Genomic DNA, 26,759 nt, shown 5'->3' with positions numbered 1-26,759 from the left:
AGAGGAGGATGAGAGAGATGAAGGGCAGAGTCATCCCAGCCAAGACGGCAGAGCTTAGTCCAGCCTAGATCAGCCCCCACAGCTGTGAGAAATGAACGGGTGTTATTGTTTTGGGGCGCTGAGGGTTTATGGTTGCTTGTTACGTAGTGATAGCTGACTGCTGCAGTAAGAAGTAAAAAGGGATGAGCTTAGAATACAGAGAGGACAAATAAGCTGTTGAGCACAGATGGCGTTTTAGTCATCAGCCTTCCACGAACTGGACGTATTGCAAAGGGGCTTTGCGGCCCTCGGTGGGTATCCAAGATGGCGGTCACCCACCCGAGGGCAACAGGTTGTGACAAAGTGGTTAGCAAGGTCCGTCCAGCTGCTAGACTAGAAATATATCTGCATATTAATGTAATTATGAAGGTTATGATTAGCTCATCTGACTGTATGATTCACATACTAAGTTTTGTTCTGAATACTTGCAGAGACATTTATATAGTTTTTTTTCTGTGATTCCTTACAGGAGAAAAAAAATTCTATGCCACCTAATCACATAAGAATAAGAACTCAGCAGGTAGCAAAAACTCCTAATTAGAAACACTCAGTAAAGAATTCGTCACTTCCTTTTAAAGAATGGTGTAATTACTTTTAAGAATTGAAAAATTGCTTCATTTGATCAAATATTTTGATTAGCAAAGAAATTAATTGTACTGTATCTTCATTTGTATTTACAGTGAATAAATGAATGCTAAAAATAACAACAGCAGGAAAACTGCCTGTCAAAAAAAAAAAAAAAGATAAAACATTAAAAAATCCAGATGAAAATAAAGTGGAAGCTCTGAGGAAGCTGCCTGCTACAGACCTTGCTGCCGGATCAAGAAACACGCTGGCCTCCGAAGGGCTCCGCACATGCCTGAGGGGAGCCTCTGGTGTGTCAGGAGGTCGGGCCCAGGTGACTGCCCGATGGGAGTAGATACTCCAGCACAGTGTTTGCACAAGTGAGGCAGTTTCATCAGAATTCCAGGCACAGTTCCAGACTTTCTGGTGGCATAACTGCTGCCCAGGCCTGGGATCTCTTACCACACAAGGATTCCTTCTGGGCAATGAACAATAGCTAATCCAAAGATTCCAGAACTTCCTTTGCAAAGACCATCAGTCAAGTCAAGCTTCAAGTGAATTCAACCAGTGCTTACTGAAAACTGACCCCAGAGTACCAGTGGCCTTCCTTCTTGTGTCTCCTTTACCCAGACACTGGGCTGGGCAACAGGGAATCTTCTCTGGTCCTCACATCACCCTGCGAGGCAGCCACGGCTCTCCCTGCTGTGTAGACAAAGTAAGTGGGGCTCGGTTCCAAGCTCCTGCCAGCCGGTGCTGGAGATGGAGATTGTTTGACTCCAAAGCCACGCTCCTCCGATTTCAGCACAAGTCCAACCACCTACCACATGTGCAAGAACGCAGAAGCCTCTGAAAATCCGAACTCAGCAACACTGATGAGGGCTCATGACATGCCAGGCACACTCCCAGGCAGGAGTGACAGAGCAGTGAACCAAAAGCCCTACCCCTGGAGAAGCTGATGTTTTGAGACACCCACCCAGGGAGGCAAGCAAGGGTGGAGTGGACCACCCTACTAGCTCGGCCCCTTGGCTCTCCTCACAGAATCCTTTGCCATGGGCCTCCCCCACTGTCCTGCCCTGGCCATGCCCAAAGTGTGGTGCCTCCCAAGCCCCAGGCTCTGCAAGCACTAACTCTCCTCCCAGGAAGCCCCATCTCCTGGGATCCACCTGGGCTGGCTCCTCAACTCAAGCTTCTAGACTCGGTGCAAGCTCATCAGAAAGCCGTTTCTGCCCATCCTTCCCCCACTTACAGAGTTAGATCCTCCTCCTCCTCGTCATCCTCCTCGTCCTCCCGCTCCTCCTCCCAGCTCTCTGTGCTTACCTCAGTCATACAGCTTGACGTTCACAAAGGATCTATGCTGAGGCCTTTGCAAACACTGATTCACAAATCCTCCAGTTGCATCGAATTGCCATACAATGCAAAGAAATAAAAGGGAAACATTTAAGCCGCCCTTCGACCCTTTAATGATTCAATAAATTCATGGGTGAAGTCATTTATAAAAACTATTAAAATAAATTATTCCACCCAAATAAATTCTATGCCACCTAATCACATCATTACTGAACATTAAACATGCACTCACTGGAATAGGATAGAATACAAAAATAATAAGGAATGCAAATGTTTGGTGTTTGCTGTGTTAGGTACCGGGCAAAGCTCTTTCTGCATTCACTTGCTTAATCCAAACAATGAGCCTAGGAGGCACACACCAGACAGTTCTCATTGCTCAGGAAGGGAGCAGGGAGCATGGACCTTGGAACTGGCTGGCATTTGAATCCCAGCACTAGCATTTCTAACGGTGTGACTGGGAACAAATGCTTCTACCTCTCTGTTTCCTCCTCTGGTACCCCAGAGTACCAGTGGCCTTCCTTCCTGCGTCTCCTTTACCCAGGCACTGGGCTGGGCAACAGGGAATCTTCCCTGGTCCTCACATCACCCTGCGAGGCAGCCAGGGCTCTCCCTACTGTGTAGACAAAGTAAGTGGGGCTCGGTTCCAAGCTCCTGCCAGCCAGTGCTGGAGATGGAGATTGTTTGACTTCAAAGCCACGCTCCTCTGATTTCAGCACAAGTCCAACCACCTACCACATGTGCAAGAACGCAGAAGCCTCTGAAAATCTGAACTCAGCAACACTGATGAGGGCTCATGACATGCCAGGCACACTCCCAGGCAGGAGTGACAGAGCAGTGAACCAAAACCCCTCCCCTGGAGAAGCTGATGCTTTGAGATGTCCACCCAGTTTCCTCTTCTGCAAATGAGGCTCCTTGTCCCCGCCACAAGCCTGAACCCCAGGACCTGGCCCAGAGCCAGGCACACATTCTCATTCTCACTTGCTGAGTGTGGAGTGTTGAGATTCGTCCAGTCCAGGGCAGCATCCTGAGCCAGAACATAAGCAGCCACACTGCAAGTTACCTTCCTGGGAGTGTGATGATAGTTAAGATGCTGGTAACATCTGAATTCTGGATTTTCTCTGCAAGACTTACTCGGGACAATACATTCTTGGATTGGTGTCTGGCTTCCTGATGGGATCATGACCTCGTAGAATCACTGGTGCCGCTCAACTCTGATGCTTACTTAATTGATCCACAAATGGTTGTCGTGGCTCTGGAGGGACCAAATGAATGGGGAGCCTGCCTGGGCTGGTGGCACCATTGTCCATTTCGTTTGAACATACAGAGGGCTTCCCGTGGAGGCTAGGAATCAAGAAGAATCCTGATCCGGATTCAGGGGAATGAGGCGGGAGTGCTCTGAGGATGCCGGAGTGAGTGATTAACACAAGGCAGGTGCTGGAGGTAAGCAGGGCCCCTGCACCATGCACTTCCATGGGGCCTGGCTGAGGTCCTGCCACGGGGTGTGCTGCATAGGGCTGGGGCACAAGGGAGAATGAGACCTCATCCCTGCCCTTGGGGACATGGGACTCCCGGGTGTGAGAAAATTCAACCACACAAATTAAAACGACTACCAGAAATTCTGTCTGATGTGCTTCTTCCAACCTCACCAACAGGTTCATGATAGCCTTGTCTTCTGCCTGACACAGCTGTGTTTGAAAGGGGGCCTCTCTGTTGGGGAAGGGGGCCCATGTGACCACCCTTCATGGGGGCCAGGTGGGGAAAGCCTGGTGTGGCCCCCTCACATTCCTGCACGAGGCATCAGAAACTGTGCCTCTCTCCCTTTGGCGGCCGGCCCTGTGCTACTTCCAGCAGAACTTGCCTGGCAGGTGCCGAGTTCCTACCCTGTCCATGCCACCGGGAACTGGGGTTGGGGGGCACTCATACTCCTTCCTAAAGGGAGGCTTCAGAGCCAGGCCGGACCCAGGACACATGCGTGGAGGAGTTGCAGTGTTGCCACAGCCAATCAGGACTTGGGAGAAAGTTCGAACAGCAAAAGAATAACTCTGTAGCATGCTCAGTGAGAGCGAATCTTAGCAGTCTGTGCAACCTCACTGCCGACCTTCTGTGATGATGTGACTTTCATTCTGTTGCTTTTATCACTATAGCTGGCTTTAAGGAGGCGATCCATATTAGTGCAGATACTGGGGCAGTGCTAGGACCTGTGTAGACACAGATGCTCTAGAGGAAGCAGACACCACCCATGCCAAGGACCCTGGGCTTCCCCCAGGAGGGCAGCCAGCTCACCAAGTTCAAAGGCTGAGGAGAAGTGGATGCGTCAGGTCTGCCTGGTTCCTGATGGATCACCACGTGACGATGCCTGTAGGCCCTGCTGGGTGGCCTGGAATAATACTCCTTCTGCCTCAGCGTGGCACAGGGGGCCCAGCAGCCCCTGCCCCCTGGCCTGTCACCAAGGTCCCCCGAAAGTCATTACCCCTCACGACTTGCCACAGTGCCACCCACCTACAGGACAGCAGGTAGTGAATTTTGCATTGGCAAGTAGAGAGTGAGTGAAATTCAAGGGAAATAGTTAAAATCGCTGAAATTCCATCAAGAAGACTTAGCTTTTCTTGCCATCAAGAGCAAGGGTAAATAACTGTAATGCTAATATCTTAATAATTTACTTAATTTATTTACAATTATCTTGGAGCCCTTTCCTGAAAAGGAAACTTCCCCATTCTTTATCATATTTATTAAAAATACATGGACACCATTATATTTACAATAAAAAGCAAGATAAATTGAAGTAACACTGTTGGCAGTGAATATAAATATGATGTTCATAAAAGATTACAAACATTTTGATGTACTCTGCCGTAAGTCCCTTTGGTTGAAAACTACATTCTTCAATTCTCTATTGGAACAAAAACCATCTTCAAGTTATTTAACATATAACTGAATGACTTTTGAGATCATATATTTCCACACAAAGTGAGGAAAGATTTCATTGGCTCTCTGCTTGCTAGAATGCGACAAAATAATTACTCTGTATTGAATAAGGGTGTGTTTTGTTACAAAAATTCCATTATTTCCATGGTAATAAAGTAGAAAGATTTTATATGGGTTTCTACTATGTCTTTTAAAAATTCTATTTCTGCACTGAGCGTTATTTTTACACTCACTGAAGAAACTGAAATTGCACTTTAAGATTTAAGGGAAATGTTAAACGGGAACGATTTTCTAAAAACAAGGTGATACTCTACACTTTGCACATGGCACTTTGAATGTAAAATGTTTTTCTAGAAGTGAAGAAGGGGTATTTGCTGGGAAGAAAAATCCAGATGATGTTTTTCCAGTTTGTGGGAATCTCATGAGTGTGCTGCCGTTTAGGTCTTCTCTCTCTCTCTCTCTTTTTTTTCCTGTTTTGCTTTTTTCACCAACCCACTGGGTAGCATTTTTTGCTTCGATGCCTTGTTCCTCTTTTATGTCATCTAGGCTAGCGCTTCTCATCTTGAAAGGGGGTGTGATGGCTTCCAGGCGCATGGGACCAACTCCTTGCTCCCATCTGAAAAGACACACGTCGCCTTCCCTTCCCGGAAGCTTGCAGGCCTCTGTGCCTCCTGGGCTGGTTCTCAAGCCCAGGACGGTGCCAGGAGGATGACCCCCAGGCCTGCTGCACAGCAAGACTCCTGGGCTCGCCCACCATGGAGCCCTGGGGTGGGCTGGTCTGCACAGCAGCAGCCTGGGACCCGCACTTGAAGAAGCGCTGTCTGATTTGAGTGGTGCTTAACGAAGCAGTATAAGGAAGGAGCAAGGACGGGGGAGGACTCCTGGTCAAGCCACACAGCAGGGGCAGGAAGCCCGCGGCCGTTGCTGTGAGAAGAGCTCAGATCATTTTCACGTGCTGCTGTGACAGGCAGAGGAGGCATAAGAATAATAGGAGTTTTGGAAGACAGACTTGATGGCATACTCAATAGAAGAAATGGATTATGAGTAGGTGTAAAATTGTCATCTTTACTCTCTGTGTGCTTTCAGTCTACGCAAGGTCTTAGGCAATGTCGTAACTACAATTCCAGTTTTTCTCTCTCCGAGAATGGATTGCTTTGGCTAGGGATTACTCGCGGTGAACTTGCTTTGCGGGGAGAGTTGCCGACTGTCTTAATTACATTTTGGTAATCTTTTAATTACTTACCTCCTGTGCATCCCCCAGAGGAAAAGGATGGGTGGTATCATATTTAATGAGCTTAAGGATGATGCATCAACTACTATTATTTGTTACTTCCTTTCCCTTCTATTAGAAAAACACAGCAACCTGGGGTTAAACTGGAGAAGTTCATGATGAATGCGGTTGGGGGTTCCTCCCCAGCTGCCTTCCTCTGCAGCCGCCCTGGAGGAGGCTGGCCGGCTCCCTCGCTCAGGAGTCCTCAGCGATTCTTCTTTATTCAGACAAAGGGACCTAAAACTCTGCAAGCAAGGTTGCAGGACCCAGGTGGTCTGTCTCTGCCACCATCTCCTGCTCCCTGCAACTAAACAGGACAAAAGAAAACTCACACCTACTCTGTCATTCACTACGAACAGAACTGCTTGCTCTGTGGTCACCCCCCTCCTCCTGCCACATCATGTTCCTTGCAGTTTTGTGCTGCCCTTCCAGCCCAGAAATCGTCTGCTCAAGCATTTACTCATCCTCCTGGTAAATGCATGCTTTTCCGATTTGTCTGAGCTCAGGTGTTAGCTTCTCGGCCAGGTGCATCATCCTAGGCCAATTTAGGGGGTTGATCCCATTGAATTCCCAGAAAACAGATCACACACTGACGAGACAGGGCAGGAGTTGGCCGGTGCAAGGACGCATACCGCAGGGACAGTGCCACCTCTGCATCCACGGTTCCCAGCCCACCGTGATCAATCCCTGTCTCCAAGCACATTTCTCCTCTTCACTCTTGCTGCAATTTTCTCACTAGGATGTTGAGCAGGTTCTTCTGGAGGTGAAGGCGACTCTTTGCCAAGAGAACTGGGCAGAACTAACCAATGTTGGGGGAGGCAAGCCGACAGTACATAAAGCTTTAGGAATGTTCTCTCCTTGGTCCAGCAATTCCAGGATCAGCAGAGGCTCCTTGCGACTTGTGCATGAGGACACTCAGGCCACGCTGAGGGGGGACAGCAGACGTGGAGCTTCAAGCCCGGTCTTCTCCACTTGCAGGTCCTTTAGGGGTATTTTGTTATAGCTCCTGAGCAGCCTAAGACAGTCCCCATATCACTCAGAGTCAAAGCCAAAGTCTTTACAAGGACTCTAAGCCTAGGGCCGCCTGGCTCCTTCACTCCCTGGCCCCATCTCCTTAGACCTCTCCTTCATCTGCCCCCAAACCAGTTGGCCCCTTCCTGCGGGTGCCATCGCACTAGCGGTGCCGGCCAGTCCCTCGCCCGATGTCACTGCTCACTCCCTCCCCTCCCCGTTGCTTGGATGTCACCCCTCGTCAGGCCCTCCCTTCTGCTCTCCTCCATTTTTCTCCCAGCTGCTGCTGGAACCTGACATGTGACTGAGTCACTCACTGCCGCTCTGTCTCCCTCACTAGAATGGGGCTTCTGGAGGCAGGGACTGCATCTGTTTAGTTTGCTGCTAAACCTGGCACCCAGCTCAGTGCCTGGTACACATTGGCCATAGGAAACACGTGTCATGAGAGAGTGAATGAACCCACACGATGGAATGGCGCATGCTAGATGGAATCCATGCTTTAGAGGAAAATGAACACCCCAGAGAACGCCAGTGCTACCACAGGAGGCGAAAAGGCAGAAGAGAACAGGCCAGGGGACCCTGGAGGAGAGGCCAGCAGAGCTGGAAGGGGAGAGCAGGATCCCTGATCTGTCACATCAGCACATCAGTGAATAATGCCTGAGACTGATCATTTAGGAAATGGCAGCGTAAGAATATTACTGAGAGACAGAAACATATGCAGCTGAAGAAACAGCAAAAAACCAAAACAAAAATAAAAGTGATTGCTCTTGAGGAGCAGGACTGGAAGTTAAATGGGTAAGTCAAGTCATCTCTGTTTTTAAGTGTTTTGCAACAATTCAATTTTATTTCTATATGGGCATATGTTACTTTGATACAAATGAAAAATGTTTGTTAAAAAAAAGACTTGCAAGAGTTCAGAACACAACCCCCAAACTCAGCAGCATACATGGTCTGTCCTCAATCCTACTCCTAAAGGACATTTGTATACTACAAAGGGGCCAAGTGCAGTGGCTCACGCCTGTAACCCCAGCACTTTGGGAGGCCGAGGCTGGTGGATCACCTGAGGTCAGGAGTTCAAGACCAGCCTGACCGACATGGAGAAACTCCATCTCTACTGAAAATACAAAAATTAGCCAGGCATGGTGGTGCATGCCTGTAATCCCAGCTACACAGGTGGCTGAGGCAGGAGAATCGCTTGAACCCGGGAGGCGGAGGTTGTGGTGAGCCAAGATCGCGCCATTCTGGGTAGCAAGAGTGAGAGTGTGTCTCAAAAAAGAAAAAAAAAAAAAAGGGCTGGGCGCAAACATGCCAAAGTATTAACACTAGTTGTCCCAAGGGGTGATTTTAATTATTTTCTTCAACTGTATCAGCATATTCCAAACAGTATATAATGGACATAAACAATTTCTATGAATGTTAGCTTAAATCATATGAAATTGTCAACATTCAACCATTTATGACTTTAAAAATGGTAATTTCATATAATCCAACCCAATAGAACAGAATTATTTAAAAAATATGTAAGGGGCTGCTTTTAAGGTCAATAAAACGACTCCTATCCCTTGACTCCAGTTATTTTATTTCTTGGATCTTTCCTAAGGAACGAATCCAAAATGTGGATACAGATTTACATACAAAGTGTTCACTGTAAATAACAGAGGCAAAAGCTGGAGGAAAACACCCTAAATGCTTAAAAATAAGGGCGTGGGTGGAATGTGATATAGACCTTTTAGCTGATGTTTGGGAAACCTTTAAGTGACATGGTACAATTTAACATTAAGTGAAAAAAAGCAGGATACATGAATATATATATATATACGCTGTCATCTCCACTCTGTTAAAAAAATGCATTAGAAATAGGAAAAAAGAAAAAAAGATCTCTAAGGCAGGATGGTGCTTAGAAAGAACACCAGCTCTGAAGGCGAACCCTCTGGCTTGCACTCTTTGCTGAGCTCAGGTGGCTATTTGATTTCCGAAAGCATGTCTACTCCGCCTTCCCCAACGGGCAAGACAGTGAGATGAGAAAGTGCACATGAAGGGCCCAGAGCTTAGTAGGTGCTCACTAAACGGTGGCCAAGGTTGTTCCTGTCATCATCCCCATCATCATGGGGTCTAGATTACTGCTATCCTTTTTTACATATATTTTTTGCATTGTCCCCGATGTCTCTCGTGAATATGTATTCCTTTTAAAATGACAAAACACACACACACACACATACACACACACACACACAATCATAAAAATAGCGAGGGTCACTATAAAACAAGAGCAAAGACAAGCCACAGACCAGCGGAAGGTATTTGCAACTCACATGCCAACCAAGGGCTGAAAGCCTTTCAGGTCATTTGTAGACGACGAGACCTGAATAGCTGACAACCCATGGAAGTGTTTGACCTGACTAATGATCAGATGGCAGAAGTTAAAACATTTAACAAAACCAAGGGACAGCAGGGATGTGTAGTGTCAGGAACTCTCCCGTACCATGGGTAAGGCTGTACACTGGCACAGTCACTTAGAAGAACACTGGCCGTTTCTGGGAAGTTGAACGTGGACCCGCCCTCCCATCAGCAATTCCAGGCAGAGGAGCTCCAGTGGGTGCACACAAGGAGACAGGCACGGAAGGGGGACTGGTGCTTTGCTTGTAATGAAGGAAACTGAGAACAAGCTGCACGTTCGTTAACTGGAGGGTGACGACCGAATGGCACAATCATATATTCAGTTAATAGACTGGATTTTTTTTGTTTTTGTTTTGAGACCGAGTCTTGCTCTGTTGCCCAGGCTGGAGTGCAGTGGTGCAATCTTGGCTCACTGCAACCTCCGCCTCCTGGGTTCAAGGGATTCTCCAGTCTCTGCCTCCTGAGTAGCTGGGATTACAGGCGCCCACCGCCACACCCAGCTATTTTGTTTTGTATCTGAGTAGCTGGGATTACAGGCGCCCACCACCACACCCAGCTATTTTGTTTTGTATCTGAGTAGCTGGGATTACAGGCGCCCACCGCCACACCCAGCTATTTTTTTTTGTATCTGAGTAGCTGGGATTACAGGCGCCCACCACCACACCCAGCTATTTTGTTTTGTATCTGAGTAGCTGGGATTACAGGCGCCCACCACCACACCCAGCTATTTTGTTTTGTATCTGAGTAGCTGGGATTACAGGCGCCCACCACCACACCCAGCTATTTTGTTTTGTATCTGAGTAGCTGGGATTACAGGCGCCCACCGCCACACCCAGCTATTTTTTTTTGTATCTGAGTAGCTGGGATTACAGGCGCCCACCGCCACACCCAGCTATTTTGTTTTGTATCTGAGTAGCTGGGATTACAGGCGCCTGCCACCACACCCAGCTATTTTGTTTGTATCTGAGTAGCTGGGATTACAGGCGCCCGCCACCACACCCAGCTATTTTGTTTTGTATCTGAGTAGCTGGGATTACAGGCGCCCACCACCACACCCAGCTATTTTGTTTTGTATCTGAGTAGCTGGGATTACAGGCGCCCGCCACCACACCCAGCTATTTTGTTTGTATCTGAGTAGCTGGGATTACAGGCGCCCGCCACCACACCCAGCTATTTTGTTTTGTATCTGAGTAGCTGGGATTACAGGCGCCCACCACCACACCCAGCTATTTTGTTTTGTATCTGAGTAGCTGGGATTACAGGCACCCACCGCCACACCCAGCTATTTTTTTTTGTATCTGAGTAGCTGGGATTACAGGCGCCCACCACCACACCCAGCTATTTTGTTTTGTATCTGAGTAGCTGGGATTACAGGCACCCACCGCCACACCCAGCTATTTTTTTTTGTATCTGAGTAGCTGGGATTACAGGCGCCCACCACCACACCCAGCTATTTTGTTTTGTATCTGAGTAGCTGGGATTACAGGCGCCCACCACCACACCCAGCTATTTTGTTTTGTATCTGAGTAGCTGGGATTACAGGCACCTGCCACCACACCCAGCTATTTTTTTTTGTATCTGAGTAGCTGGGATTACAGGCGCCCACCACCACACCCAGCTATTTTTTTTTGTATTTTCAGTAGAGACAGGGTTTCACCATGTGGCCAGGCTGGTTTCAAACTCCTGACCTCAGGTGATCTGCCCACCTCGGCCTCCCAAAGTACTGGGATTACAGGCATAAGCCACCGACTTTTTATAGCAGCTTAAATGCATCAACTAAAGCCAATATATTAACATGGATAAATCTTAAATACATTACTATAAGCAAGAAAAAATAAGTGCAGATACAACATTCAATATCATATCACTTATATAAAGCTTAAAAATATGCAACACAATAGTGTATTTTGTTCAGAAACATCCATCTAAATGGCAAAAATGAAAAAAAATCACAAAAACCACAGTGTTTAGGCACCTGGAGTCAGGCTTACAAATCAGCCCCACCACTCACTAGCTGTGGATAATACTTTATGTCTCTGTGCTAAGGCCTCGTCTCTCAACTGGGGATATTAATAGCTTGTATCTCACAGTGACCTCAACATGATTATACATGTTAATATATATACAACGGACTAGAAACAGTGGCAGGTACACAGAAGACATGCTATAGTGTTTGCTGCTATGATTCACCTCAAACCTGAAAAATGTTCATGCTGTTTGCTTTAGTAATCTCATTCCCCAGACCATCTTCTGGGATCTAAGACTCCTTAGAACTCTAAAACAACCAGAGAAAACAAGCTCCCAAACTTCTTTGAAAAATAAAATAAAAAAATAAAATAAAATAAATAAAAATTTCCAACAAAGTAAAGGATGCATATTCACCTTCTAATAGTCTGTAGAATTTATACCAGTGTTTCATTTAGAATAAGCTAATTACATGAGGTGATTGCCAATTTATCTGATATGGTTCTAATCAATTATCCATTTTGTAAAAACTACTTTTAGCTCATTTTCAAAGAGATGCTTATGTGCTGCAGACGTTCTTACCTCCTCAAGGAAACAGCTAAAGTTCTGGAGAAAATATTTCCAATTTATATAGGGGGTTAGATGAATTCTTAGTTTCCTCAAAAAATAATGATACTGATTGTCCGTTAGTTTGTGACAGAAATCCTTAAGAACTTGTCCAAATTCTGTAGACTTTACAAATCCTGTATCCTCTTTATCCAATGCAGAAAATGCCTAAAAAGAAAGAAAAGAAAAAAAGATGGCAAATGCTACTGTCAAATGAATACTTCTAAAACACTTTCCTTAAGTACCGTTTCAGCTGAATGCAAATGAAGCCTAGTGTATAAAAACACCTTGTAAATTTTAAATTACTAAATAAATGCACCATTATTGAAGGACTGAGACAAGTACGATATGAACGCAGTACGGGAGCTTATGAGTTCTAGAGGAAATTTGCCTTACTTGCTCCTATTTGGATGTGAGGAGGAAGGAGAATAAAGAGGAATCCTGGCCCGAAGCACCTATAACCGTCCTGATGGAAGCCTCACCCCTGCTCCCAGGATCCCTGTTTTACAGAACAGAGCAGAGAGTAACTTGCTCAAGCTCTCTTGGCCCTTACATTCTACTTCCTTTAAGTATTAATTAGTTGTAACAGGAGGCTCAGGAGAGACCTCACCGCATCGCATCGGGGCAGGGGTCTCAAGGCAGTAGTTTGACTGTGGGAGCAGCTGGTAGGAGGGATCAGGGGACCACCCTGACCTCACGACTGTCCTTCACAGCAAGGCTTGTGCACGGCTGCTGTCCTTTCCTGAGTCTCGGCCAGAGCCCGAGTGACCTCGCATCATGAGAAGCTACCCCAGGCCTGTGCTGGAGCAGAGGGAGCACACATTGCGAATCCTACAGTAGAGGAGTTAAACTGAAAAAGTGCAAAAATGTGCTATAAAAAGAAAGCACATTTTTTTTTCCATCTGTCGAAATAAAATCATTGATTTTTATTGCACCGGGAAATCTGCATCCAGGGGTAGATTAAAATCTTTTTTTAAAGGAAGAATTTAGAGTGCCTGCAAACCCCACACCCTTCTGATTAATTCTCATTCGGGGCTAATTAGGCACACCCCATTGGCCTAACAGGGTGATGGCATATGTGTAATCAAATTAACCTTAAAATGTCAGATGCTTCACATTTTCATGTAGTCCGTGGTAACACGAGGTAACTGTGTACAGTGGGAAGTCCCCTAGGCAGGAGTTGTTCTGGAAACCTGGGCTCTGCTGCCCACCAGAAGTCCTGAACCTCTCTAAACTTTAGCTTCTTCACTGTAAAGATGGACTTAACTCAGAGGGCAGGTGTAAGTTTTCCTAAGTTTACTGGAAAATGCCCCCATCCAGGTACCTGGCCCCTGGGGATCTCAAATGTTAAGGAGAACGATCATAAGAATGAACACAGCCAATTGTGCCGCAGGGGCAGCGACAGCGGCAGGCTCGAGAGTGAAGAGGAGCCTCGTGTGTGTCGCTCAGCTGGCTGGGCCGCCCCTCCTCACCCCTTCCCTCCCTACTAATCCCTCATACCGGGACTCCGGAGCCCACCTTTCTTCTCTACACCAAGGAAATTGGGATGTGATTTACAAAAAATAAAAAGCTTAAAATAGATCTCAGGAGTGGAGAGTGAGTGATTCCCACCTCCAAGAGTTTGATACCCTAAAAGGGTCACTAGCCTTGATTTCTTCAAAAGTCAAGACACTAAGGTCGATCCTCAAAAGAAGTCATGGGCAGTAGACAGCACATCTCAAGTAAAGATCTTCAGGACTTTAATTCTTCAAACCACCTGGACTGGAAAAGGGCTGTGACAAATACATTTCCCCTTCCTTCTCATGTTCCGGGCTCTGCTCCATAGTCCCTGTGTGACCCTGGGCAGGTTTATTCATGCTGAACCTCAGTTTCCCCTCCTATAGAGTGGAACCACGAGCCCCACCTTGCAAGGTTATGATCAAAGAGAAAAAGACTCCTGAACTCTCATTAGGGCTTGTGGCCCCCAGTGCCCCGGGAAGCCCTCTAGAATGTGTGGAGCCAGGACTCTGTGATGTTAGAAGGCATGTTCACTGTGGGGATTGAGAGGTGTTGACTGGATCTTGCAGTCTGGGTTGCTGTGGCTGTTTGGGCTCTGGATGCCGGCTTCCCACAGGATGCTTCCGATGTGCTGCCTTGTTCATCCCCGACGCCTGCCCTCTGCAGACACATGGGGAAACTCACCTGGGAGCACCACCTCACCAGGAGGCTGGTTCCAAACACAATATCCAAGGACACCAGCACAGTCCACAGCATCATTACTCCACACACAAGCATCATTCCCTACACGGAGGCATCATTCCTTACACGCAGGCATCACTCCGTTCACGCAGGCATCATTCCCTACATGCAAGCATCATTCCCTACATGGAGGCATCATTCTCTACACGGAGGCATCATTCCCTACACGGAGGCATCATTCCCTACACGGAGGCATCATTCCCTACACGCAGGCATCACTCCACACACACAGGCATCATTCCCTACACGCAGGCATCATTCCCTACACGCAGGCATCATTCCCTACACGCAGGCATCATTCCCTATACGGAGGCATCATTCCCTACACGGAGGCATCATTCCCTACACGGAGGCATCATTCCCTACACGCAGGCATCATTCCCTACACGGAGGCATCATTCCCTACACGCAGGCATCATTCCCTATACGGAGGCATCATTCCCTACACGCAGGCATCATTCCCTATACGGAGGCATCATTCCCTACACGCAGGCATCATTCCCTATACGGAGGCATCATTCCCTACACGCAGGCATCATTCCCTACACGCAGGCATCATTCCCTATACGGAGGCATCATTCCCTACACGCAGGCATCATTCCCTACACGCAGGCATCATTCCCTACACGCAGGCATCATTCCGTACACGGAGGCATCATTCCCTACACGCAGGCATCATTCCACACACACAGGCATCATTCCGTACACTGTCTCAAGCACCATGCAGATGGAAGCTGCAGAATGTCAGCCTACTCAGGTTGCTCCCGGAGGACTTGCTCCTGGAGGACTTCACACTGAAGTCTCTGTGCCACAGCCCGGCCCAGTTCAACCTCTTCAAGGCCACCTTCAGTCCTTCATCTCTGTGGGCCCAGTGCTTGGCTGCGCTGAGAGCTCCCAGGATGTGCTGAGCCCACTCTTGCCCAAGGGCCTCTATTTTCTATCTTTTTTGCCCAGAGTCCCATGACCTCACCCCAGAGTCAGCATTTCTAAACGCTGAGCACTCCCAACTTAGAGAGCACATGCTGGGGTGGAAGAGTGGACACACATTTACTCACATAAAAGCTCTGCTCGTGGTTAACTAGACACCCCAAGGAGAATGAACAGAGATGGGAGGGGTTTCAGGGTGGGGCTGAGAGGTGTTTTCATGAATCAGGATGAGTTTTCACAATAAAGCACTTTCAGCCTGTCATACCATGGACAAAGCCAGCTGGGAGGACTCAACTACTTCCTGGATCTTCCTCACAACCTCCTGTGGATTCAGCGTTGCAAAATTGATTGGCATGCTCTCTTCCTTTTCCTTGGGCTGAGCTCCTGTTGACTTGCTGTTCTCCACTGCTCTCAGGAAGTCGAGGTAATTGATGGAATTATCATGCCGGCTGACTCCCCAGCTTGTCCCAAAAGGAAGAAAAGAACATATTCATTTTAAAAGCCACCCTACTGCTTATTCATTCAACAAACAGTTGCTGAGCACAGAGCAACGTGGGGAAAATGAATAATTTTAAGACACCATTCCCCGCCCTGTAGGTGCAGACATGGTAGTTAGCTCTGCTATCAGGCAGGCACACACATTCTGCAATATAAGGACTCAGGGTGATGAGAGGTGACAGTGCAGTTCACTGACGGCCGGGGGCCACAGCTGCCTGGCCTGAAGACCTGAGGCATGAAGGGATAGCAGGGTTGGTGGCTTTGCAGAAGACGAAGGGAGATGTCTGCTGAGAATCCGGCCCTATGATGGGGGCACATGAAAGTATGTTGGCAGGGATGTGACATTCGCAGAGCAGTATCACGGGAAGATAAATCTGACAGTGCCTCAAAGACAGTCTGGAAGTGAGACTGTGGGGTGGTGGCAGTGGCAGGAGAGTAGCAGTCTGGATGGGAGGCTCCTGGGGTCATGGAGGCCTTAACTAAGAAGGGCCTGGACTTAGAAATGGCAGTGGGATTTGAAAGAGAGGAAACATGTCAAAGACAGTGAAAAGAAGAAGAGGAAATGAGTAAGAAATATATTAAATTCTCTTTCAGGAGTGGTTGAAATCAAGCTGAAAGCAGTCAAAAGATATTTTGCAAAACCTATCTAGCTGAGGATTTTCTCAAATAAAAATTCCACCTGCATCGATGGCTCAGCAAGGACATCCCTGTGGAAACAGAGGCTCCTTCATCCCCTTGACTCTGACACAGAAGAAATTACCTAAGTTCTGGAAGACTAAATTGTGAGGTAAAATCCAAAAGTCTCAGGGAACATATAGTATATCTATTAAAGATGCAAAATAATTCAAAATAAAGTTTAATTGCATTCAAAGTTCACATTTCTACAACTTAAATTCCTGGGGAATTGCTGGCACTTAAACACCTAAACTTTCTCTCAGCAGGATTGGGCTCAAGTGTCAACGTAGAAGAGCTTGGAACGCTGGTAAGCTGGAGAGAGAAGTTTCCAGTGATTCAGATATCTGCTTCTAAAGAAGACGAGCCAAGAGCTGAGCTTTTCCAACCCACAGCTGCAAAGCCGCCTTGCACAGGCCCTGCATCAGGTCGGCTTGCATGATGGCGACATCGAGGAAAAGGACAATCAACACTATTTCATCAGCGGGAGAAATTGCCAACGTGGTATTAAAATGTAGTAATAAAATCATATGCATATGCTAATCTCAGTAGTATTTAGAAAAGTCTATTTTGGATCTAGAAAAGAATAATCTACATATAATTACAAATAACAGAGATGTTTATCATCAAGAGGTCTTTGAGAAGAAACAAGCAACTGTGCAATGGATCCTTATTAAGGTTTCAATGCATAAAAAAGTTGATCACCCCCATTGAAAGGTGGGCTTCAGATATCCCACAGTCCTTTTGTTGTTGTTTATAAAAGTATCAAGCCTATGCTTTAACAAGAATCTCTTATAATCATTTAGTTAATTTATCTGCTATTTTTCCATGATTTATTCATTGAATGCATATGAATTCTTGTTCAGCTGGAAATAGATTCAGCGAGAGGAGATCCCGTTTAAGGAAGAAAAAAACATATAGGCATTTGAGGATGAAATGGTCCTTCCTTTCTATACACACACACACACACACACACACAGACACAGACACACACACACATACATACACACAGGCATTGGACTTCTCGTAGTTCAAACACAATAGATCAATGTTTTCAAACTTTTAAGGTAATAATTTTCTTCTTAAGATTCTATGCTCAGACAATCCAGCAATGTGTGCGAAGAAGAATTTAAAAAGTTTAGTTCAATAAGAACTCAGAAAATTTACTTCCTGTCCACCCTTTCTTATGAGATTACTTCAGGAAGTACTCCAGCAAAAGAAGAATGTAAATCAAGAAATAAAGAGATGTGGGATATAGGAGACAGGGGACCCAACCTAGGCAATAGTGGAGGCAGCACAGGATGCTCTTTGGATCACAGAACTAGAGCAGGAAAATGGTGGGGGGCAGGGGTAGGTTCTTAAATAGAGATGCCAGGGGAAAAAAACTCAAGAGAGGAGAAAGTGGAATAGAATGCTGGGGAAACCTAACGGTAAAAAATAATGACCTTTATCTGAGCCCTGTTCTATAAAAAAGTGATGGTTAAATAAATCACCCCAACCTTAATGTCCCTGGATAAGTCTACTGCAAAGAATTACCTTTTCCCCATATGACTTAGAAAAGATTCATAGACACCCCAAGGCTTACCTCTGATAGCAAGGACATACACCCTCCAAATTCCCAGTCTCAGTCTCATAAATTATTAGCTGAACTGTTTGTTCCCACTGACTAATCTGAACAAAATATCTGCTAACTGATCACAGTTTAGTTAAGCTACTCTCCTTCCTCCAGAACCTTGAACTTGGACCCACCTCAGCCTAAGCCAGCAACAGAATGTGGAATAGCCCCTCCCTAATAGCTCCTCAAGGACTCTGACCACAGGAAAGATGTTTCTTGCTCAGCTGTCTGGTCACACCATCTATTTGTCTTACTTCCCATGCTTGGTTCTTTCCATCCTTGGGGCATTCTCTCTATTGTAATAGTCTTCCTCTCCCTGCTGCAATAGTCTTTTCAGATAAAGGCTCTTTTACCTAAATATGGATTTGTCTTTATTTGACAAGATAAAACAAAGGCAAATATCATAAAGAAAATAAAGAATAAATTAAACTCCAGGAAATAACCTATCCAATAAAATCATAGTATAGATATGAAACAAATTTAAAATATTGCTATGGTCTATTTGTGTCCCCCCAAAATTCATATGTTAAAATGTTAACTCCTAAGGTAATGACCTTTTAGGAGGTGAGTCCTTTGGGAGGTGATTAGTTCATGAAAACAGAGCCCTCATGAATGAGATTAGTGCCTTTATGAAAGAGGCCCCAGAGAGACCTTTGTCCCTTCTGCCACATGAGGTTACAGTGAAAAGACAGACATCTATGATCCAGGACATTTTCAGCAGACACTAAATCCGCTGGTACCTCAATACTGGACTTCCTAGCCTCCAGAACTGTGAGAAATGAATTTCTGTTGTTTATAAGCCACCCAATTTGTATTTTTTTATGGCAGCCCAAAGGGACTGAGACAAATGTGAAATGATTTTCGGCAATTGGTGTGATCTACAAGAGAATCTATTTGATACTAAGGCTAGAGGCTCAGGGATAGTACAACTGGAAAGCAAGCTAGTTTTCTTTCATTACCTGACACTGAACAATATTTACATAGTTATAATAAAATGGTATTTAATAGTTTTCAAGTTTTAGAATCAACCTATGAACGAAGCAGGAAGGAACTAGTTGTGGCTGCGGGACAGAAGGTTAAATTTAACTGCCTAACCAAAGGAAAAATCAGTGTAGCCACCAAAAGCTGGACGTGGAAGGAGTGGGGAAAGTGGCAGAGAGAGGAGGAGAAGAATTGAGGTCATGGGGCAAAATGTCACCCTGAAACCTGGAGACACAGGCACATGCAGAGAATCACAGCTGGGGCCTGTTTTCCTGGAGCAAAAGCCTTTGGAGTCACAGGCTGGCAGGAATACTTACATGGTAATCGTGGCAAATTGGTAGAAACTGAGTGTGGACTAGTGTAAGAGTAAGAAATTCTGGGGGCCCAGTCTTAGGTACCTCCCCACCCCCACCACCACTTTCATGGGCTTTAACTTCAGGAGTCTCACTAGCTTCTCAGAGTGAAGACCTGAGAAAGATCCCCTCAGGGTTCTGGCAGGGGAAGGGGAAGAGCAATCCTGGTGAAATATGTCCCGAGCCTTCTCTATAACTACTTTCCAAGGGAAAAGACTTTCTGAGAGCCTTATCTTAGCTTTGGGGGAAGGACAACCAGCCAACTCCAGCCCCCTCTAGCATTCCTGTTTCACCTAAGCAGAAAAAAACTCAATAAATATTTCTAAAGGTTGCAGCCCATGGACTCAGCCCACTAAAAGACAGAAATGTAATCATAAAACTATAGAATGTTTCCCCTCCCCAATATTTTACCACCACATCAACCCAGCTCTAGTGAAATAATAATGGATTACAACTGAAAGAACTGCAAAACACACAATCTATTTAAGAAGGAGCTCCTAAGGAAACCCATGAAAACAGGCGAGGAAAAAACAAGGATGCTGGAGAAAATTACAGCCTTTGCACCAATAGCTACAGCAAACATTAAACACATCCTAACTCCCAGCCAAATGAACATAAAATCTCTAAAGGCCTATATACCTCAGTTCCTGTCTGGCTTTTAACAACAACAAAAATTACAATGCATATAAAGAAAAGGCACAGTATGAAGAAACCAAGCAAGCTTCAAAAGCAGACTCATATATGACACGTATTTTGAAATTATCAGATAGGGAATTTAAAATAACTATGGTTAATATGTAAAGTGTTCTTATGGAAAAAGTAAACAACATGCAAGAACAAGTGGGCAATATAATCAGAGATGGAAACTCTAAGAAAGAATTAAAAGAAAATGCCAGAAATTAAAACAAAACAAAACAAAACAAAAAAACCACTCTAACAGGAACGAAGAATGGCTTTGATGGGCTCATCAGTAGACTGCACATGGTTGAGGAGAGAATTAGTGAGTTTGAGGTATGTCAGTATGTCAGTAGAAACCTCTCAAACTGAAATGCAAAGAAAAAAAAAGGATGGGAAGGGGTGGACAGGACAATATATCCAAAGACTGGGGGAAAATTTCAAAATGTGTAACACTTGCATCACTGGAATACCAGAAGGAGAAAGCTAAATAAGCAAAGAAACAAAAGAACAAACAAAAGCAAAAACAAAACAAAAAGAAAAACCCACTTTAATTAATAATGGTAGAAACATTTCCCAAATTAAAGGCAGACAGCAAATCACAGATCCAGGAAGTTCAGAGAACACCAAGCAGGATTAATCCCCCCAAATCTATACCTAAACATACTATATTCAAACTGGAGAAAACTAAAGACAAAGAGAAAATCTTGAAAGAAGCCAGAAAATCTTAGGAAAATACCCTTATCTATAGAGGAACAAAGATAATGAATTATAATACATCAGGCTTCTTGCCAGAAATCACGCAAGCAAGAGGAGAGTGGACTGAAATGTTTGAAGTGTTAAAATATTTCAACAGCTTAAACCCAGAATGCTAAATCCAGTATTCTCTGTCAGAAATAAAGGAGAAATAAAGCCTTTCTCAGACAAACAAAACTGAGAGACTTCATGACCAGCAGCCCTACCCTTCAAGAAATGTAAAAAGGCATTCTTCAGACAGAAGGAAAATCATACAGATCTACAGCAAGAAGAGAAGGGTGTCAGAGAAGGAATAAGTGATGGTAAAATAACATCTTTTATTTTCTCACTCTGAGTTGATCAGTGGAGTAATAATAACCACCATGTGTTGGGTGATTGAAGCACACAGGTAAATGAATGCCAGCCATGTTATCAGGCACAGAAGGGAGAAATCGAAAATACTCTTTTATAAGTTTTCTGTACTTCCCACTAAGTGGTATTGTGTTACTTAAAGGTGGGCTTAGGCTAGCTCTAAATGTATACTGCAAACTCTTGAGCAACCACTGATTTTTTTTTTTTTTTTTTTTTTTGGTGACATGGTCTTGCTTTTTTTGCCCAGGCTGGAGTACAATGGTGCAATTGTAGCTCACTGCAGCCTTGAATTCCTGGGCTCAAGGGATAAAAAATGTTTTAAAGAGGATAGGGGCCGGACGCGGTGGCTCACGCCTGTAATCCCAGCACTTTGGGAGGCCGAGGCGGGCAGATCACAAGGTCAGGAGATTGAGACCATTCTGGCTAACACGGTGAAAACCCGTCTCTACTAAAAACACAAAAAATTAGCTGGGTGTGGCCTGTAGTCCCAGCTACTCGGGAGGCTGAGGCAGGAAAATGGCATGAACCTGGGAGGCGGAGTTTGCAGTGAGCTGAGATCACGCCACTGCACTCCAACCTGGGCGACAGAGTGAGACTCCATCTCAAAAAAAAGAAAAAAAAAGAGGAAAGGGGTGCTAATATTCTCCCCCTTACAAAGTAAGGGACATAAGAGTCATGCATTCTGTCAGCACAGCAAAATTATATAGACAGAAATAGGAGTCAGAGGAGGCAATTAGCTCAAGTTGTTTCAGGGTAAAAGTGCACGAGAATAAGACTTCCAGTCAAATACAGTGGCTTGAACACACATATCTAGTTCTGTTACCACTCAAAACTCTTCTAAAATGACAGAAAAGGGAGTTTTAAAAGGTATAAAACAGTGGTTTTCAAGGTGGGGTGCAAGAGTCCAGCAGCATCAGCATCACCTGAGCCCTTGTTATGAATGCACATTCTCGGGCCCCACTGAATCAGAAACTTTGGGGGAGGGGCCCAACAATCTTGAGTTTTAACGAGCCCTTGCAATGATTCCGATGCTTGGAGTTCGCGGACCGCTGGCATAAACTCCTAAGGACTAGGAGTATGTGGAAGAAGAAAACAGCTGCTGGAGAATCTACAGGTAATGGGAATAGATGTATCAGAATCCAAGAAATTACTTTATAAAACAAACAGAGGGAATGTGGAAGAGAGAAGATCTGATATGCCCTGCAAATACCCTCAGAGGCTCTGGAACTGATGATATCAGGTATATCTAGAAGTGGAGCTCAAGGAGTTAAAATAGGGTTGATTAAAAGACTGGGAAGCAAGCAGACCCCAGACCTCTCGTCAGACTTCACGTGTCTGGGTGCCTGTCCCTCCCAACCCTAATGGGAGAATATACCTAGAGGTATATTCTCTGGAGATGCTGTTTCTGAGCAGGAGGGCATCTGTCTGAGTCCAAGGTAGGGAGGGTTCTTAATGAAAAGGGGAGGATTAATAAAAAGTATATACACTGACTGTTAATATATAATATAAATAAAAGCATATACACTGACTGTTAGTTTCCTGTGGCTTTGTAACAAAATAGTACATATCTGGTGGCTTAAAGGAATGCACATTGATTCTCCTACAGTTCTGGACACCAGAATCTAAAATGAGTTCCCTGTTGTTGGCAGGACTGTACTCTCCCTGGAGATTCCAGGAAAGAATCTGTTCTTTGCCTCTTCCAGCTTCTGGGGGCAGTTGGCAGCCCCTGGCTTGCGGCCACATCACTCCACTCTTTGCCTCCCTGGTCACATGTCCTTCTCTTTGTCTGTCTGTTTCAAATTTCCCTCTGCCTCCCTCTTATAAGCACACCTGTGATGGCATTGAGGGCCCATCCAGATAACCCAGGCTCATCTTCCCTTCTCCAGGTCCTTAGCTTAGTTGCATCTATAAAGATCCTTTTTCCAAAAAAGGTAATGTCCACAGATTCCAGGAATCAGGACCTGTATATCTTTGGGAGGCATGATTCAGCTTACCACAGTGACTGCTGAAATATCCAGCCTTCTGTGCCTAGTCAGTTCCTAGTATTGACAGCAGAAGACCAAAGAGTCTTCTCTCATTGGGCTGCCCAATTAGCAAACAAATAAATAAATCATCACACCAAATCTACAGGGATACATAGTTGAATTAGAATTTCAGATAAACAACAAAATTTTTAGTATAACTCAAATATTACATGAGACATACTTATATTTAAAAATTATTGTCTATCTGAAGTCCTAATTTAACTGACCATCTTACATTTTATCTGGCAAGTCTATTCTCTGGCAAATCTGAAAAGGCCAAACAAAAAGTTTTAAAGATACTGACACTGGGGGCCCCTCAAGAAAACTTCAAGTCAGATTACCATACAGTTCAATTCAAAGTCAGCAAGCTCCACCTATCTGTGTAGAACTTCTAATCTGCAACTCAGTACCCTGTCCTCCACTCTTAGTATGGACATATTTTTGAAGAAAATATCCAACATGAATAATAGATTTAAAAAGCAACATTGAGGAGAGACTTATCTGCTAAAGAAAACTTTTTTAAAAAGCCTATTGTTAATACCTTCAGAGAAATGAGACAGTACATCCATGAAACAAGAGCAGGATGTTATAAAAAAGGAACACACAGAGAACTAAAATGAGCTCTAGTAATTAGAAATATAAGTATGGGAGCAGAAACAAAAATCTCAAAGAAGGACTGGGAGCTAAAATTGAGGAAATCTCCCAGAAGGTAAAGCAGAAAGAAAAAGAGAAAGGAGAAAAAAATATTTAAAATAAGTAAGAGAACAGTCCAGGCAGTTCAACATTTAATAACAATAGGAGTTTCAGAAAGAATAGAACAGGGGAGGAATTCATTAATAAAATAAGTCAAGAAACTTCCTAAGAATTGAAGAACATGAAAAGGGCAATCTTCAAGAAGATGAAGCTGACAGATTAGCTGATATGTCTCGATGGATTGGAAAGAGATTAAGTTGGGGATTTAATTAGTAGGAGAATAAGTACATAGGAAACTAAATGAACAGAAGAAATAGGATAATTTGACTTCAGGGAAAAAGTGCTATGTAGAAAAGAAAAGTGATGAGCTAGTCACAGCAATGTAGATCTAGGATGTGGAGCGAACCAAAACTGACACAGCAATACGATAGGCACGTGGTATGTGGAGGTAAGTTTTCGTGTGTTTCCATGGGGTAATGGAGGCTGAAAGGGGTGAGATGGTTGGTGGCATGGGATGAGTGGACAATAGTTAAACCTACATTTTCTTGGTAGTAAGTCAATATAAACTGCTTAAAAGTGAAAAATCAAGAAGTTGCAATATATGCCTGTCACTTAGAAGTAGGGACATCCAGCTGGGCATGGTGGCTCACACCTGTAATCCCAGTACTTTGGGAGGCCGAGGCGGGAGGATCATGAGGTCAGGAGATGGAGACCATCCTGGCTAACACGGTGAAATCCCATCTCTACTAAAAATACAAAAAACTACCCGGGCGTGCTGGTGGGCACCTGTAGTCCCAGCTACTCTGGAGGCTGAGGCAGGAGAATGTCATGAACCTGGGAGGTGGAGATTGCAGTGAGCCGAGATCATGCCACTGCACTCCAGCCTGGGGGACAGAGCGAGACGCCATCTCAAAAAAAAAAAGAAGAAGAAGAAGAAGAAAAAGAAGTAGGGACATTCACTATCAAAAGATATCAGTCAACAGTGTTGGAAGTTGTTCACTTTGGATAGGGAAATAAAGGCTGCAGCAGGGCAAACGAACTGCTGGTTTTAGTAACCAGCCTCGTAGAACTATGTGATTCCTGCCAAAGTGCCTGAATAACTTGAATAAAATAAAAACTAATGTTGACTGGGCACAGTGGCTCACACCTATAATCACAGCACTTTGGGAGGCTGAGGTGGGTGGATCACCTGCGGTCAGGAGTTTGAGACCACCCTGGCCAACATGGTGAAACCCCGTCTCTACTGAAAATACAAAAATTGGCCAGGTGTGGTGGCGGGCACCTGTAATCCCAGCTATTTGGGAGCCTGAGGCAGGAGAATCACTTGAACCCAGGAGGCAGAGGTTGCAGTGAGCCGAGATCGTGCCACTGCATTCCAGCCTGGCTGACAGAGCGAGACTCCATCTCAAAAAAACAAAACAAATAAACAAACAAACAAACAAAAACACTAATGTTAAGAAATGGTGGTACTGCTGCTAAGACACATCAGGAAAAGTTACGCATTTGTCAGAGTGCTTTCTTTTATTGCTTTGGGTGGACTCAAACCCATTCTAGTGTAATCCAGCCAACAGGAAGACATGGAGGATATTTTCATCTCAGAAGGCTGTTTGGGAGGACATACAGAAGAAACAAAGGCAATTCTCCAGTATGTTTTTCAGGGCCGTGAGAAACATATTTAACCTAGGCAAAAAAGACCTGTTTAGCAGATTGGTCAGCTCCCCTTCCGTAAGAGAACAGCCACATTCTTCCAGCACCTTCTGCATCTTGCATATGGATATGTAGTTGGTTTTGGATTTATCGATTTTGGTGAATGCTTTGCTGATATCTTGATAGCAGTCCACAAGCTTATCCCTGAAAGAGAGTACATTGCAGATATGCCCTAAAATCAGGAAAAACAAATAACTCCTTTAAAGCAAACATTTCATGATTATTCTAATGCAATGAGCCGATGGCTCATCTAAGAACTAATTTTGAAGATGTTTTACAGCCTCAGCGTAACACTGACATTAAAAGATATCCCGGAAAAATTGTAAGTCCGTATCATTATCATTTTGTTATTACCATCATTAGCAAAACCACGCTAGAGAAAGTACAGCTTTGTCTTTGTACTAGAATTGATACTTTAAAAACGGAACCAAGAATTGAAAAAGCTAGTGATTTTACATACAGACATGTGAAATACACCCTCTTTCTCAATAAACACCAACTGAGCACCTATGATGTGCCAGATGCTCCTGTAGGTGTTGGGACATGTCTAGTGAATCAAAGGGGCATCCCTAGAAGGATTTCCATTCCAGTCGTGGGGAGACAGACAATAAACAGAAGATAGAAGTATAGCACGGTGGGACAGTAGGTTTACAGGCAAAAAAAACCAAAAAAACAAAAAAACAAAAAAAAAAACGACGGTAGGTTTGTAGGTTTGTGGCTTACAGGCACTTTGGCTGTAGGCTCTTTTTCTTCAGCAAAGACTGGGATGCAAAAGAGTCAGCCAGGGACTGGAGAACAGCTAGTGCCAAGGCCCTAAGGAGGAGTGGAGAAGGGCAGCAAGCGAAGAGTGTGGAGATGGACGGGGGGCCTTGTCGGTGCTAGGGCAAGGGAGTGCCAGAGATCCTGTTTTTTTTTTTTTTTTTAACCAGGCATTTTTATTATTAAGAAGCAGCCATGTAGTGCCAAAGACCCCCTGGTGTTTTTGTTTGTTTGTTTGTTTGTTTGTTTGTTTTTGTTTTTTTTTTTTTGAGATGGAGTCTTGCTCTGTTACCCAGGCTGGAGTGCAGTGACGCGATCTCGGCTCACTGCAACCTCTGCCTCCTGGGTTCATGCCATTCTCCTGCCTCAGCCTCCCTAGTAGTTGG

General features: G+C 44.9%; 1 protein-coding gene across 2 annotated transcripts in view; it reads right to left on the bottom strand.

Annotated features, from left to right (window-relative positions):
• The window catches only part of EFCAB6 (EF-hand calcium binding domain 6), a 306,925-nt gene that overhangs the window by 41,271 nt on the left and 238,895 nt on the right, over positions 1–26,759 (bottom strand). For both annotated transcript variants that reach the window (XM_001108976.4, XM_077949368.1), the window contains 3 exons: positions 25,603–25,758; positions 15,555–15,750; positions 12,101–12,292 (listed from right to left, as the gene is read on the bottom strand). In XM_001108976.4, coding sequence (XP_001108976.4) covers positions 12,101–12,292; positions 15,555–15,750; positions 25,603–25,758 — 544 coding nt within the window. The remainder of the gene's footprint in view (positions 1–12,100; positions 12,293–15,554; positions 15,751–25,602; positions 25,759–26,759) is intronic.

This window comes from Macaca mulatta, chromosome 10 (assembly GCF_049350105.2).
Source record: "Macaca mulatta isolate MMU2019108-1 chromosome 10, T2T-MMU8v2.0, whole genome shotgun sequence".
NCBI classification, from domain to species: domain Eukaryota; kingdom Metazoa; phylum Chordata; class Mammalia; order Primates; family Cercopithecidae; genus Macaca; species Macaca mulatta.
Note: the sequence above shows the minus strand (reverse complement) of the source record. Positions and strands in the feature narration are given on the sequence as shown.